This window comes from Corythoichthys intestinalis, chromosome 16 (assembly GCF_030265065.1).
Source record: "Corythoichthys intestinalis isolate RoL2023-P3 chromosome 16, ASM3026506v1, whole genome shotgun sequence".
NCBI classification, from domain to species: domain Eukaryota; kingdom Metazoa; phylum Chordata; class Actinopteri; order Syngnathiformes; family Syngnathidae; genus Corythoichthys; species Corythoichthys intestinalis.
The window spans coordinates 26,140,274-26,156,989 of record NC_080410.1 but is presented as its reverse complement, the minus strand read 5'-3'; the positions used below and the strand labels follow the sequence as shown (position 1 = coordinate 26,156,989).

The following is a 16,716-nucleotide window of genomic DNA, read 5'->3' as shown; positions in this document are numbered from 1 at the left end:
AATAAATATGTAGCTTAACTTGAACTGACGCAAACTTTCACATGAATTGTTCAACCGTGGTGTGTTCCCTTCCGTTTGGGCCGCATACCAACGCAATGTGTTTCTAGTAGATGCATTTCCATATGAACGTTTTTTTCGTCTGTCGGACAACTATTTGCCAATTCAAAAGCATTTGGATCATTTTGGCCACCTCTGGATTTTCCCAGGGGGTAAGCCATATAAGGCATTGCTTGGGACTATTAGGAGTACCAGAATTCTCTGGGACTTTTAGTGTTAAAGTAAAGTTAAAGTAGAAGTAGTCGTCTCCAAAGAGTAGTACTATAGTAGTTGTAGTAGTGAGTTGTGCCGCGTCTGTGTAACGTTGTAATTTTTTGTTCAACAGGGACCTCTTTTGGCCAGTTGTTGCTATTACAACTTCCCAAAATAAATCGTCAGTCGATATAACGGTGGAGACGACACCGGGGCGTCTCATCACTCGTGTTATTGGACGTCATTAACGCAAAACCCGTCTGCAGATTGATTTTTGGAAACGACAGTCACGTGTCATCGTTCGGACGAGGTGAGTGAGCAGCCGCTCGAATGTGACATCATCGATTATTTTTAATCCTTCTTTTTCTGCACTTCTCCATCTTTGCGCTTGCGAGCTAATGCTAAAGGCTATGCAGCAATATTAAGACACATTTTTGCCTGATGACACGTTTTTTTGTAATTTGGGCCTCCTGTAGTTGCATGTGTAAATGAAGTACACAGTGTACAGCAAGTAAACAAGTGGGGCCTGCGAGAAACATGGCAGCCAAAACAAAATGCGAAGTCACACCCAATGCACAGCATCAATATTTGCGTTCTATTATTTATGTATGTACTGTATGCACTGTATTTTCTTTCTTAATTTTGCGGGGATTTTATACAATGTAAAAAAAATAATCACGGATTTCTGTTAAATATTTAGACAAAATACTGTGAAATTTTACAGGTTTTGCTCGAAGATATTTGTGTTAAAATGGAAAAATGCGTGTTAGTTGATTTGAATGAAAAGCAAAAACGGGGAAAAAAATATTTGTAAAATTATTGATATTCGAGAACTAAAAACAGTAAAAAAAAAAAAAAAAAAATTCGCTATGCTTTACTGTTTCTAATTTGTTTTTTGTCTTTTTTCATTCAAAACACAAACAAAATAGAAAAAATAAGTTAAAAAAAAAAAAAAACCTGTAAATTTTCTTTGATTTTTGTAGTGCTCTATCAAAGTAAATGATTTTTGGGGGTAAATTAATCAAAATAAGATCTTCGTAAGTAAATGTCTAATTCTGCTTTGAAAAAGAGTGATACAGTTCCACATTTACATAGCATTCACAACTTTTGCCAGAGCATAGTTTTTGGTTGCAAATGTACATTTACAGTAATAGAACAGCAGTGGTGAATGAACTACTGACTTTTTTTTTAGTACATATACAGGTGCAAAAAAATTACAAGTACTGTATCTAAGGGGAAAAAAATACTCGAGTAAAAGTACAAAAGTACCTGCTTTAAAATTTACTTTCCAAGTAAAAAGCAAAAAATATTTTTACATACATACATACATACATACATACATACATACATACATACATACATACCAGAGGTTGCGCTAGACTTTTTCGTTGTCTGTCATTTTGACTGACAGGGTCATAAAAATCTGGTCATAATCTATTTTTACCCGTCACTTAAATTTTTAAAATGATGATAATGACATTGTGGTGACCCTTTGTTCGGCATAATTCACCTTCCGTACTTGTGTGTCCATTTGGCCGAGCACGTTACCGGCTACGACACAGTCACGTTACAGAGACACTTAAGAGCCGCGCGCGTTCCGGCTTGAATAGAGAGTTCACAGAGAGCAGCAGAGCTACAGTGGCTGGGCACAGCAATTCGAGCTAACAAGACTCTTAACATTGCATACCGCTTCAACATATTCAATAGTATTTAGTTTTCATTCATTTTAAATTAATATTCTGTCCGAACTGTTAGGGTGTGCGACGAGAGGGGATCCAAATGCAGACAAGCAGGGGTTGTGGCGAATAATATTTTATTGGCGAGCACAAACAATAACGTGGCGGGCGTAAGTCGTTCTGCTCGGGGTAGCTGAGCCGACGCGGGGTGTGGAAGCTCGGAAGAAAGGCAGGCGTGGGATCCGATAGGGGCGCACAAAGTCAGGACCTGGGGCGAGAAGAGAAAAGTCGTGAGCCGGGGATCAGATAAATAATTAAGTACGCGAGATGCAACTGACGTGGTAAACAGACTAGTTGATCGGGCGACGAGGTGGTGGCGTCCACTGGCTTATGAAGATGGCTGATTGTCATTGCCAGCAGCTGTGGCCGCTCCACCCGTCTGGCGTCCAACCTGCAAATCAATAAAACACTCACACCTGCCCAAGGTGGGCCAGGGTTCAGGAGGGAGGGGCCGAGGCCCTAACACGAACAAGCTTAACAGAGAATCCACACCGTGCCATCACACATCAAGCAGATTAATATGTAACTTTTTCTCCGCAGTGACAAAAACAGCTGACTGTGGCCCCAGTAGGTAGGCTACATATGGAACAATGAAATTAACAGTTCACCTGCTGTGGCTTGAACGCAGTCTCACACCTTCCTCCTGGTGCGCATGGACTTGAATTGCGTGCCCGCTTGTGCAGTCCCTCTTTTTTCACCTCTTTTATCATTTATTTAAAACTGTGTGGAATGGAAAATACAAGCAATAAAGTTGACTGCACTCCAAACAGAAGCTTAACGAGCTCAAAAAATTCCTAAACTTAGCTTAATGGCAGATTGCAAGCAACTATTAGGTGCATACCGCCACCTACTGTACAAGAGTGTGGTGTTTTTTTATTGGTCAATATCTTGTACACCTGCCTAATCATGCTTATATTCGTGTTGCTGCCTCTAGTGCTCAGTTACGGTATCGTTGCACGGGGCTTATCGATTGCGCCGGTGGCATGAAAACGAAACTCAATTCACTATGACAAAAAAAAAGAAAACAAACATAAGTAATGTGTTATACAGCCGACAATTTGAAAAGTAGTGGAGAAAAAGGTACAGATCCCTACTGTAGAATGTAGTGAAGTAAAAGTCAAAAGTACCACTTAATATTTACAGAGACAGAAAAATGTACTTAATTACAGTAACGAAGTACGAATTACTTTGTTACATTCCACAACTGTAGAACAGTAAATAACGTGATTTATATATTCGATTAGTTGACGAATCACAAAAATAATCTGTGATTAATTTACTATGAAAATAACCTTTTACGGCAGCACTATTAACAACACTGTTAGTGTGACTTTTTAACTTCTGTGTTTTGTTGATATGAAAATTTTGTGTGTCAGGTTTGTATATCCTTCCAGTTTCGGCGTGCTCATCCACGACCCGCACGGTGCCGCAAACCTCCACGTCACCATGCGCCCCGCAACCCCATTTGGCGCAGTTGTGTGTCTGCTAGCAGGAGCCGTGGCGGCCCTCCACAGCCCCCCGCAGACAGGTTTTTTTGTTTTCAAAATATTGAAAGTAATATTGCAGTTAAAATAGCCTTCACCCAATTAAAAATATTGACTCAAATTTTTGAAATATAGTTTTAAATTATTTGGGTTTTAAAAAATAATTATAATTTTGTTTCCTTCTCAAGTGTTTTTGGACAAGCAGCAGGCGAGCTCGTTGATTTGGCGCCCGAAGAGAAGCGTGGACGGAACCAGCCAACAGCCAGCCAGCCTGGAACAGGCCTGCATGGAGCGGGTGTGCAAGTACGAGGAGGCCCGCAAGCACTTCCCAGACTCGTATCGCACGGTGAGGTCCACGCACTCCTCGCGACACCGCTTTACACATTCGCTAATCACCTTGTCTTCCAGGATATTTTCTGGGCCGTCTATGTCGGTAAGTGCCAATTTTGATTTGGAGGCAAGCTTCAACATTGAAAACTGCGGGAATTTTTTATCCCAACTTATTCAGATGGAGACCAGTGCGCGGAGAAGCCCTGCAAGAATGGCGCACTTTGCTCTGACAGTGTGGGCGGCTATGATTGCGTCTGCAAGGCGGGCTTCTCGGGGGTCCACTGCGAGACCGGTGAGTTGTGATTATCTTATTTTATGTATAGTATATTTATATTTTCAAACCGAATTACAAATAAATGCTCACATCAGAAGCACAACTTTTGTGTCATAAAGTTGTGTTTCAGCTTAATTTTGTAAGCAAAGCTATCAAACATTAAGAAAACGGGTAAGTTTTCTCAGATTTTAGTTTTAATTTTTTATTTTAACTCTATTTTTATTCTTAATAGTTTTTATTGGGCAGCAACATTCTCCCAAAGTAGCTGTACTAGTACTAAGCATGCAAACACGTCACTAAATATTGAGCTATAATAATGTAATGTCCATAACTATGTGCAGCCCCTTTAAGAGACACTCTGGAGGTGTGGGCTGTGATGTAAGGGGAAGCGAGCAAGTGGATTGAGAGAGAATGGGTTGGGACCTGGTTAGTATTAGCAGTCGCACTCTGCAGGAGCCCACTGTATTATTGTTTTCATCAGGCCTTGATCTAGGTTTACTCACCAGAGTGGGCACTAAGAAATCTTGAGGGGGCACCCCCAATGCAGGCTTTTTTTTACCCTCTGCATTTCTCCGGGCTTGGGACCGGCGCAAGTAGGACACTGGCTTGTGTCCCGTTGAGGCTGCATTAATTTTTGTTTTTTTGTTTTTTTTTTTCACTCATGTACTTATTCTCGCAGTCGGCGTGATGTCACAATGATGTCATCTCGCATAGCAACGTATCGCCATTTTTAGATGGGGGCACGCACAGGTAAACATCCGTAAACAAACGTTGTCTGAAATTCATATATTTCAGCTGTGTTTTGCATCTTTTTTTCATAAAAAACGTCTTAAACATGACTTATTATTATCACGAGTTACTGCCAACAGACGCGAGGAGGCGATAAAACTTAAAATTAGCGTGTATTGGCCTGCAAATCTGCCCATACAAAGTCGCAGCTGATAGCTGGGATAACCAATCCAAAGTGGTGGCGTGGCTCAGTGGTAGAGTAGTTGTCCACCAACCCATAGGTTGTGGGTTCGATTCTCTGCCCTGATGAACTCTCCTAAGTATCCTTGAGCAAGATACTGAACCCCACATTGCTCCTGGTGCTGCGTCACCACTAGGTAGATGGTGATGTAGTGTGAAGCGCTTTGAGCGCCTTGAAAGGTGGAAAAGCGCTATACAAGTATAACACCATTTACCAAAGGAATTGCCTGCAGTGGAGTTCGGAAACATCTACAACGACCTCCTAAAGTCACCCAGTAAGTTGACCTTTATCAATTACGTGAAATATGTACTGTGTGGAACTAAGAAAACTGGTAGTATATACGGAGTGATTATTTCTGCCGTAACAGGTAATTCGCCTTCAAGCGTTATTTAGTCGTGAACACAACACGGCAAAATAACCAATTCCCACCAGGCCAATAATATACTGATTGACCGATCAGAGCAGTTCACGGCAAAAGAAAAATAACGCTTTGCGAGTTGTCGGTTACGGTAATAATAACCACTGCCTAGTCTATTGAATCATAGCAGCTAATTGGGGCGGGGGTCGATAAAAGTTTACTCAACAGTAATAAAATGTCGGCTGCAAACGTAAATGTGCCTGGATTTAGGTTCCTGCTGGCGAGAATGATCCACGGAACCGTCTTCTTTTACTGTTCCTCGATTGATTGCTTTTAGCCATTTGCTTGTCCTTTTGTTCTCACGAGGAAGAATGAAGAACCTAACCCAAATGCGGCTCAGAACTCTTCCTTGTGTTACAACCCGCAACACGGCAACTTTTAGTCATTCAGACGGAAAAAAAGACAGCAAATAAGACAAAAGTTCAACGTGTTTGTACTACAATGCACGACAGAGCAACTGCTTATGACTCGTATTTTGCCCCCATTTCTATATGGCGACGCTTCGTTGTGGCTGGTGACGTCATTATTGCCCGGATGTCCGACTGCGATAATGTGTCTGGAGGAGAGAGAGGAAGCGTGCGAATAACAAACAAGATTGGAAAACAGCTTGTTTGCTTGCTTGGTGATTGCTTGTTCGGCGCGGTTGCGGACAACAGTAACCTTTAATCCTGCAATAAAAAAGTAGGTGAGACCAACTCTCCGTGCGTTCTCTATATCCAGTGCGACGCTACAATAGACATTCCCGACATTTTGATTGGGTGGGCACGACTCACGTCTGGGTCCGGCCCCGGTTTTCATTGTTGTCACATTAAAGTGAGTGAAGACATTCCTAACTTCGCTCCTCTCTCAGCCGAGAGCACTACCGACACTTGTTGTGTGCTCTTTGCCCAGTTACATCTATTAATTGATTTATGGTGAGCGACTAGCCTAGCTTGTTTAACAGGTGGGACTGGGCATTCGGCTAATTTAGAGAGTTGCACAGAGACAAAAGCTACTTCACGAGACAAATAGTTAAGCAACTGAGGTTAGGAGGACATATACACATTATTTATTACCTCTGCATAGGGGCTGCAGGCAGGGGCGATGAGAGGGTGTGGATGGAAGCTATTGTACTTTGTTGTGGCATGTTTCTAAGCTTGGAGGACAGAGGGCACTGTAACAGTGATTATGTCTGCGGCGTTTGGGGGGCACACGCATTACTAACATAATAATGAATGTATTGTAATGTGATGCCAATAAGGATGCTTTGATAATAATTAAAGATGCACCGATACCAATCCGGCCCGAAATGGTGGTTTTAGGTATTAGCAAGTACCAACAAAGATACCATTTGTATATACACTCTGCATCTCTGAACGCACAGTACGTCGAACTTTGAGGCAGATGGGCTACAGCAGCAGAAGACCACGCCGGGTGCCACGCCTTTCAGCTAAGAACAGGAAACTGAGGCTACAGTTAGCACAAGCTCATCGAAATTGGACAATAGAAGATTGGAAAAACGTTGCCTGGTCTGATGAGTCTCGATTTCTGCTGCGACATTCGGATGGTAGGGTCAGAATTTGGCGTCAACAACATGAAAGCATAGATCCATCCTGCCTTGTATCAACGGTTCAGGCTGGTGGTGGTGGTGTAATGGTGTGGGGAATATTTTCTTGGCACTATTTGGGCCCCTTGGTACCAATGAGCATCGTTGGAACACCACAGCCTACCTGAGTATTGTTGCTGACCATGTCCATCTCTTTATGACCACAATGTACCCAACTCCTGATGGCTACTTTCAGCGGGATAATGCGCCATGTCATAAAGCTGGAATCATCTCAGACTGGTTTCTTGAACATGACAATGAGTTCACTGTACTCAAATGGCCTCCACAGTCACCAGATCTCAATCCAATAGAGCATCTTTGGGATGTGGTGGAACGGGAGATTCGCATCATAGATGTGCAGCCGACAAATCTGCACCAACTGTGTTATGCCATCATGTCAATATGGACCTAACTCTCTGAGGAATGCTTCCAACACCTTGTTGAATCTATGCCAAGAAGAATTGAGGCATTTCTGAAGGCAAAAGGGGGTCCAACCCGTTACTAGCATAGTGTACCTGATAAAGTGGCCGGTGAGTGTATATATTTATATATAAACAGGGTGGTATCAGTATGGTATCGGTATCGGCTGACACTGCACAGCCAGGTATCGTATCGGAGCCCAAAAAATGGTATCGGTGCAACACGAATAATAATGCTCACATACAGTGGTGCGTCGACATACGATTGCTTTGACACACTAATCTTTTCAACATCTGACTTAAAATTTGACTCACCATTTGTATCTACATCCGACGACATGCTCAAAATACGACGACATGACAGCGCCGCAGACGGATGCACGGCAGATTTTCTTGTGAGAGAAAGGTTGGTACAGGTGGTGAAACGAGGAAAAGGGTGACGCTTACTATTTAAATGAAGATGAAAATGGTAGAAAAATATGAGCGTGGGGTGCGTATCCGTGAACTAGCTCAACAGTACGGCCGTAGAATGTCTACGATCTCCACGGTCCTCCTGAGACCTCCGTTCGCCAGTCTTTATACTATAAGTTAAGATGACAATTATTATCGCCAAAAAATTGCCAGCTTCGTCAGGTTTTTATCATTTATTTCAGAACTTACCTAACACAACACGCCTACTGTCCGCCGCAGTTGACAGAGTTCTCGACAAAACATTAAAAGTACATTTTCAACCGCACCGCTCCCTCTCTCTCTTACGTCAGCGACGCGGTGCATTCAGGTACAGCAAGCAAAATGCTTCCGCCACATTTGAACCTGATTCGTTACATTTTTACAGGAATTATTACTATTGTTATTTTATTATTCCGGTTTTTATTAATAATGTATTTGTTTTGCTATGTGTAATTGCCATTTGTAACAGTACCAGCCGTATTTATTAAGGATTTAGTGTAGGTTTTTGGCCTGTGTAATGAATTAATGGAATTTTAATGTATTCTTGTGGGAAAACCGGTATACAACCATTTTGACTTACCAACACAGTCCTGGAACGAATTAACTTCGTATGTAGAGGTACCACTGTAATCCCAACCATTTTAGTTTGGCGACCTCTAATGGTCAATAATCATAACTGCTGTGACCACCCCTTGTACAAAGGAAGAAGGCTACTAAATTCACTTTGAAGGCAACACGCTTATTGGTCCAAACCCGATAATGAAAAACCGATGTCGATATTATCCGATGTCATTTTAAAATGCTTTTATCGGCCGATATTATCGGCTACTAGATAATATCTGATAACTCTAGCTTTGAGTGTCCTCAAGTGATTGTATTATTTGATAAGAGTTTTTTGGTAGTGGGATTATCAATATAATGATCAATTCTTCAATGTATCTTCATATCAGGGCCATTCTGGGATTTTTTTTTAAAGGAGATTTATTGTCCATCTGCAACAACTGGCATGGAAAACATTTATAGTAGTGGTGTTGGAAAAAAAATGGTGGCCCCCTGGCGAGAAGGAAAATGTATTTGTTTGAACTTGACCTCATGACGGTGAATTACTATGAATGATCTCATCCACCCAATGGCCCTTGTGGCCTTTAAAATCTGCAACTATTCCTATGTCTACTGACTGCAGACCAAACTGTTTGTGTGGTGGAGAAGAAAAAGGGCTGCTCCCAGTTCTGTAAACCGGGCTACACCTCCTACGAGTGCTCCTGCGCAAGAGGCTGGAAGCTCCACCGGACGGACAAGGACAAGTGCGAGCCAGCAGGTAAATCAAAAAGTTTGTGACAGTCCTGCTATCACACTCACAAACACTCGTACTTTGTCTTCCTCAGTCCGCTATCCTTGCGGGAAGGTCATCAGTTTGAGTCACTGGGAGGACAGACAGGCCACGATCGTCCGAAGTGACTTTCAGCCCCTTGATTGCACCTCAGTAGAGTGTCCCTGGCAGGTACACTCACAATCAGTTTAACTTGACCAATTCACAGTGAAGAAATGATAAATCTACAATCAATAGGGAGCAGATGCACCATTTTGGAGTCCATGTGAGGTTTCTGGGGGAAATTGCAACATTTTGAGATAAATAACCCTATTCTACTACTGATTACTAAATAATAGAATACTGTGAAAAGTTTACTCGTTAAAGAATTGTAAAAACTTGCATGTACATATGGAACCTTAAATACTTATTAGTAGTTATTTATTAAGTTATTTATAAATATATACTTTGGTTCCAAAGCACATTGTTAGTAAAATTTTTAAGCACAAAATAATACAAATATAAATAAATAAAATGATTTTTATATGAGCCGATCAATAAGTCATGAAACAACTATCAAAATATTTGTGGCAGACCTAGAAGAGACCCAGCTTGTACTTGAGTTCTGGTGTTTTTGTATTGATGGGAAGGCTTACCAATGTTGACACGCTTTGCAGGCTCTTCTCAAGAGCACCCAGTCGGAAGGTTTCTGTAGCGGAGTCATTATCAAGGAGAACCTGGTTTTGACCTCAGCGCAGTGCGCCAGCAAGTACGACTCCTTCCAAGTGGCTGTGGGTGAGTACACACAAAAATCATTGATATTTAGATTAGAGGTCAAACAATATGGGATTTATCTAAGAATATTTTAAACCGACTGCCGATATTCAAAGCCGATTTTGTAAGTCGATATTTGGGGCCGATGTACTTTTTTTTTTTTAAAGCTCGTAGATTATGAAAGGCAATTATTAAAAAAAAATGTTGGGTGTAAAAAAAAAGGCTTATACCATAGCGACGAGAGTGCCACCTGTTGTAGTGGATGTGCAATTACAAGGGCTGTCCCAAACGATTATTTTTCTCCAGATTTAGCTATCAACTACCTGTCCGATTAGGTCAACAGCAGCCCTCCCAGCTCAAATGGATGAGACGTCTAGCACCGGCAATGGGAGCAAATGGTTTAAATGACTGATTTTGTTTGCCATACTGATGCTATTTAATTGTCAATAAATTATAGATATTATATAGGTGATTTTTTTGCCCTTTAAATAACATTTAAGTAATATTACATAAAATGCATTTTGGAAAATGCATGTAACCATTATAATCAAAACAGCACTAAATCAGGGACAGTGGCCTGTACTACGAAGCCTGTTTTCTGGCTTATCAGGGTAACTTCCAGAGCAACTTCATCACGTGCAGCCTAACTTTTCGGCTAACCGGGACTACGAAAGGTGGATATGTCGAAACCGGGGAATATTGCCATGGCAATGTACATCACATCTCAAACCTGATCATCTCAGAGTTAGTTAACCCCAGGTTTCCGATTAACCACGCCCTATTTTAAACAGCACTCCTCCGCGGACATGTCGTACCTGGGCGACCCGTACGGCGCGCGAATTGTGAGGGGCTCTCTTCAGAGGGCACGAGTATTTAGAGACCGCCAGAATTCGCTGGCATACCCGGACGATGTTCTCCATGAAAGAGATTTTCAGCTGAGGGAATTCGTTACCTTTGCCAGCTGATCGAGGCGGACGTCTCTAATGTAACCCGCCGAAGTCAGGCCCTCACAATCGAGCAGAATGTGTGCCTGTCCTTGCGCTATTTCGCCAGCGGACAATATACGTATTCCATCGGTGATGCTGAATATCTGAGTTAGAACACTGTATGCCGTGCGATACGGAAAGTGGTACTTGCTCTTACTAAACTGACCCATGCCCCTCACTGCAACTTTTGTCTTGTTGGCTGTGAGAACGACAAAAGCATATTTTCATTCTCTCACTCTCTCTTGCCCCCAACCCCACTACACACACTTCTAGATCTTGAGCCCAAAATGTCAATTATTTACGTTTATCGGACTTCTCTCTCGCTAAATTTTTTTTTACAAATAAATATATATTTTAGGGCTGTCAAATTTATCGCGTTAACGGGCGGTTTTTAATTTTTTAATTAATCACTTTAAAATATTTGACGCAGTTAACAAATGCACAGAATGAACAGTTCATGCGTTGCCTCAAACAGTTTACAATGACGCGGTTTTAGCGCATTGGGAGTGAAAAGGCAGAGAAATGCAAGTGTACACAGGCGTTCATTGACGATCAGACGATGTTTTTCTGAACATGCTTAATGTACACAACACAGAACATATTGTATACCATTTGCAGCCACTACTGACAGTCATGGTTGCCCAACTACCCAACTTACATTTGGGCGAATCAGGAGACGATCTTTTTCTTAACACGCTTAATTGAACACAACGCAGAACATACTGTATACATTTTGCAGCCACCACTGACAGTCATGGTTGCCCAACTTCCCATCATGCATTTGGGCGGAACAGTTAAGTCGCTACAGTATCATTTAGTGAAAGCACAACGAAAATAATATTCCTGTCTCTCAAAAAAATAATGTTCACAAAAAGGAACGCGCTCAATGCAAAGAGAACTGGCATTCCCAATCAAAATAGCTATGCAATATATACATAAAACTGACTCAGACTTTGCCTTGGCTAGATCTCTAATTAATTTAAAACCCGCCATTGACACCTTATGGTGTATTTTCAATCACTACTTTACTTATCTTTCCATTCCAACAATAATTTACAGAAAAATATGGCATATTTTAGAGATGGTTTGAATTCCGATTAATTACGATTAATTATTTTTAAGTTGTGATTAACTCGATTAAAAATTTTAATCGTTTGACAGTCCTAATATATTTGTATATGTATACCAAAAACAATGTATGGGTGTTAAACGGAGGACGACTTGTTATAGAGTAAATAATTTGGATAAAACATAGAAGGCGCTGTGCATTCCTACGCACGTAAACGCGGTGGTCCTCTTTTTAATCTTCCCCTCCTGCACTGGCGCCCTCCACGAGTCCGCTTCCTGGGATTTCCTTTTCGATATGGAGCAGCAAGAAGTGTACACAAACTAAAGATGGAGGAACTGAAAAGGCACCGGTAGGAGTAGGGTATGGAAAGGCTTCAAACTGATTGTTGAAGATGCCATACAGACACCTGTGTCGGCTTCGCTGAATGTAAACGAGTGTTGCGCTTTGCTCTCATACGAGAAACATAATTAATGAACTTTTCCAGCGTTATTTCGTTGTGTAAATGCATTTATAATGATCACAAAAAATATGTAAAGACTATTTAAACACTGAGAAAACTTCTGCCAACTCGAAGAGATTAAATTAAATGTCAAATCCACTATCCGCCTGATAGAACAGACACACAAATATAAAAGATATAAATGTTTATTGAATATGCATCTTACTTCATTGTTTAACTGTGACAATTCGTTACAAAAGATGGGCTTTAATTTGTTATTATGCACAGGCATCGTCACAAATGTATCACACAAAACGTAACCAGGCATTGCAGCCCCGCATTTCCTTCTTCTCCTGAGTCCTCACAAATAAAGCATAAAATTTCGAGGGGGGTTTTGGGCTTGCACCTACAAATAAAACATAAAATTTCGGGGGGGTTTTCAGGCTGGGGCCTGCAAATCAAGTTAATTGATCAGACTCAGGCCTGGTCGGGCTGGATTTTTTTAGGCCTGATCTAACCTCTACTCTGACGATGTTCAAAGGACATACATGGACTCATACAGTCAAGGGGACTAAACATACAATCGTCTTGCTTCATGTGGTGATGCACATACAATAAATTATTTCCAAAATCTTATTTCATTGTCCTGACAGCAGGCTTTATTTCTTTTCATGGACATAAGTAAACTGGCATATTTATGCATTCACACGATCTGTAATTCGCTGCCAACAGACCAGTCGCGCTCTACGCTGAAGTGGTGTTGGATTTCGCGGTGAGGGTGGATTTAAATTCTTCATAACTCCGCATATTTATCGTGCATCCCTCATCTGTGAAACAAGGTGCCCGTGGCATCGTCAAAAGTTGTGTTTGACTCTGGTATCCGCCCCCTTTTATGTGAATGCGCAGTAACTCTGGTTGGGTTAACACAGGTTCAACAAATCAACCTCATAATCAGCGTCGTAGCACTGATTGACCGCAAACTAGGTAACCAGGTTTTGTCAACCCCGGTTTCCCGCTGCTACCCTGGGTTACTTCTGGGTAGGTTGAACTCTGTTCGTAGTACAGGCCACAGATCTGTCTAAAGTACTACTATGATTAAACAAGATGTATTTGTATGTATGTTTCCTTCATTTCACCAGGTAAAATCAGTTGAGAACAGCTTCAAATTTATAATGATGACCTGAGACTTGGAGGATTAATTTGGTCTGGTGCTAACAAACAACCAAACGCAGCACTTCGTTATATAATTATAAGCACTCAGCAAGAACAGTACATTATTTTCAAATAATTAAAGCCAACAGGATGTCACGACGAGAGGAAAAAAGTGATAGTTTAGGACAGGGGTGGGCAAACCGGTCCTCGAGGGCCGCAGTGGGTCCTGGTCTTTGTTCCAACTGATTCAGCACAGACAGTTTAACCAATGAGGTTTCAGTGGAAACAAGAAGCACCTGACTGCAATCAACTGATTGCACTTGCAAGAAACCAGATTGGTGAAAGGCTGTCCTCATGATGGGTATGAACAAAAACCCGCACCCACTGCGGCCCTTTGTGGAATAGTTTGGCCACCCCTGGTTTAGGAGGACGCTCGCCTGCCTCGCCACGCTAAAGCTAATGCTAATGCTACTCTCATGCTACGGGTTACATTTAGAGCGTAAGGATCACTCACTAAACACCTTAAAAAGCTAAAGCAATATTGCATATTATCTCATGTTTGATTAAAAAAAAAAAATCTGAAGCTGTCTGTAGCACTCTGCATTCAAGCTGCTGCTTGTTGCGGGGTCCTACCGTCAGTCAGCGATGCGTTGGCCGCAGTTGCCCACACAGACGCTTGATGCCTTTTTTATCGGCTTTTATTTTTTTGTTAATCGGCCGATGGCCGTTGTTGGAAAAAAGTCTAGATATCGGCCCGATATTTCGGCCGGCCGATATATTGGTCAACCTCTAATTTAAATTTAATTTTTAAACAGTAAACTCTTCCTCCAGGAAAGCGTAAGGTAACGTCGGAGGACAGCGAGCAGACTGCTTTAGTGAAAGTGGTCCACCCTCACCCCCGCTATGTGCCTGGCCGCCCCGACAACGATCTGGCCGTGGTGGAGCTGCTCGATCGCATAATCTTCAAGAGGGAAGTGACAGCCGTCTGCCTCCCGGAGAAAGACTTTGCCGACAGCGTCCTGACCAGCGGGGACCTCCCCGCCGTGGTGACAGGTTGGAAGGACCCCCAACCTCCGGCGTCTTCCTTCCAGGGCTCGCTCACCCTCAACCAGTTGGCGTACAAAAGCCTGCCTCAGTGTCTGGAGATGCACCCCAATTTGATGAGCAACAAAATGGGTTGCACGGCCGCCCGCGCCAACGCCGACTGCAGCGTGGGCTCCGGAAGCCCCCTGCTCACATTGTACAGGGAAGTCTTCTTTCTCACCGGCGTGGTCAGCCAGCCAGAGGGCTCAGAGTGCAGCAAAGGCTTCATTTTTCAGAAGGTCTCTCGACATCTCGACTGGCTTCAATCACTCATGGCTTCCCTGTAGTGGAAATAACATGCAAATTGTTTGGAACATGCCATCTGCTTTGTGTACATTGTCTGTTTAACATAATATTCACAACTCTAAATCTAAAATATAAATGTAGACCTCATAGTTTGTCCACAAGATGGCGCTTCAGTAAAGACAAATATGCACTGATTTACTCTGCATGTAACTTGTAAGCATTTTAAAAGTGAAAGTTGTCTGAGCTTCTTGTTCACATACATGTGATGTACTCGCCCGAGCTGAAATAAACTACACATGATCCCACAATTTGTGACTTTTGAGGGATAAAAAACCGCAGTTAGCACTTCCAAAAATAGTCTACAAAACATTTTATTGCCTAATTTATATTTAACAGCTGCAAATGATGTGATCTCATCTTAATCTAGTTGAATTTATGAAAAACCGGCTTAGTTCATTGCATGTTGAGTATATTTGCACATATTGCATTCGTATAAGAATATTTAACAAAATACAGTGGGGTAAATAAGTATTTAGTCAACCACCAATTCTGCAAGTTCTCCTACTTGAAAAGATTAGAGAGGCCTGTAATTGTCAACATGGGTAAATCTCAACTATGAGAGACAGACTGTGGAAGGAAAAAAAAATAGAAAATCACATTGTTTGATTTTTTAAAGAATTTATTTCCAAATTAGAGTGGAAATAAGTATTTGGTCACCTATAAATAAGCAAGATTTCTGGCCGTCAAAGAGGTCTAACTTCTTCTAACGATGTCTAACGAGGCTCCACTCGTTACCTGTATTAATGGCACTTGTTTTAACTCATTATCGGTATAAAAGACACCTGTCCACAACTCAGTCAGTCACACTCCAAACTCCACTACGGCCAGGCCAAAGAGCTGTCGAAGGACACCAGAGACAAAATTGTAGACCTGCAACAGGCTGGGAAGACTGAATTTGCAATAGCTAAAACACTTGGTGTAAAGAAATCAACTGTGGGAGTAATTATTAGAAAATGGAAGACATACAAGACCACTGATAATCTCCCTCGATCTGGGGCTCCTTGCAAGATCTCACCCGTGGTGTCAAAATGATAACAAGAGCAAAAAGGTGAGCAAAAATCCCAGAACCACACGGGGGGACCTAGTGAATGACCTACAGAGAGCTGGGACCACAGTAACAAAGGCTACTATCAGTAACACAGTGCGCCGCCAGGGATTCAAATCCTGCACTGCCAGACGTGTCCCCCTGCTGAAGCCAGTACACGTCCAGGCCCGTCTGCGGTTCAGCTAGAGAGCATTTGGATGATCCAGAAGAGGACTGGGAGAATGTGTTATGGTCAGATGAAACCAAAATAAAACTTTTTGGTAGAAACACAGGTTCTCGTGTTTGGAGGAGAAAGAATACTGAATTGCATCCGAAGAACATGTGAAGCATGGGGGTGGAAACATGCTTTGGGGCTGTTTTTCTGCAAAGGGACAAGGACGACTGATCTGTGTAAAGGAAAGAATGAATATATCGAGAGATTTTGAGTGAAAATCTCCTTCCATCAGCAAGGGCATTGAAGATGGGACGTGGCTGGGTCTTTCAGCATGACAATGATCCCAAACACACAGCCAGGGCAACAAAGGAGTGACTTCGTAAGAAACATTTCAAGGTCCTGGAGTGGCCTAGGCAGTCTCCAGATCTCAACCCCATAGAAAATCTGTGGAGGGAGTTGAAAGTCCGTGTTGCCCAACGACAGC

At 42.1% G+C, this 16,716-nt stretch overlaps 1 protein-coding gene across 2 annotated transcripts; it reads left to right on the top strand.

Annotated features, from left to right (window-relative positions):
- The first annotated feature begins 414 nt into the window (after nucleotides 1-414).
- proza (protein Z, vitamin K-dependent plasma glycoprotein a) lies at nucleotides 415-15,281 on the top strand. 2 transcript variants are annotated; one of them, XM_057817986.1, is made up of 9 exons: nucleotides 415-559; nucleotides 3,362-3,513; nucleotides 3,658-3,815; nucleotides 3,878-3,902; nucleotides 3,978-4,091; nucleotides 9,099-9,233; nucleotides 9,301-9,416; nucleotides 9,902-10,019; nucleotides 14,476-15,281. In XM_057817986.1, exons 2-9 carry the CDS (start codon nucleotides 3,432-3,434, stop codon nucleotides 15,012-15,014), a joined length of 1,287 nt encoding a protein of 428 aa, XP_057673969.1. In that variant the 5' UTR covers nucleotides 415-559; nucleotides 3,362-3,431; the 3' UTR covers nucleotides 15,015-15,281. The 2 variants fall into 2 exon arrangements, with proteins under 2 accessions (XP_057673969.1, XP_057673970.1); XM_057817987.1 differs by having other exon boundaries at nucleotides 422-559; nucleotides 3,380-3,513.
- Nucleotides 15,282-16,716: the final 1,435 nt, after the last annotated feature.

Coding starts and splice junctions, on each gene's coding strand:
- proza (XM_057817986.1), top strand. CDS start 3,432: ATGCGCCCCGCAACCCCATTTGGCGCAGTTGTGTGTCTGCTAGCAGGA. Junction 3,903..3,977: donor TTTCTGGGCCGTCTATGTCG/GTAAGTGCCAAT, acceptor CAACTTATTCAG/ATGGAGACCAGTGCGCGGAG. Junction 10,020..14,475: donor CTCCTTCCAAGTGGCTGTGG/GTGAGTACACAC, acceptor CTCTTCCTCCAG/GAAAGCGTAAGGTAACGTCG.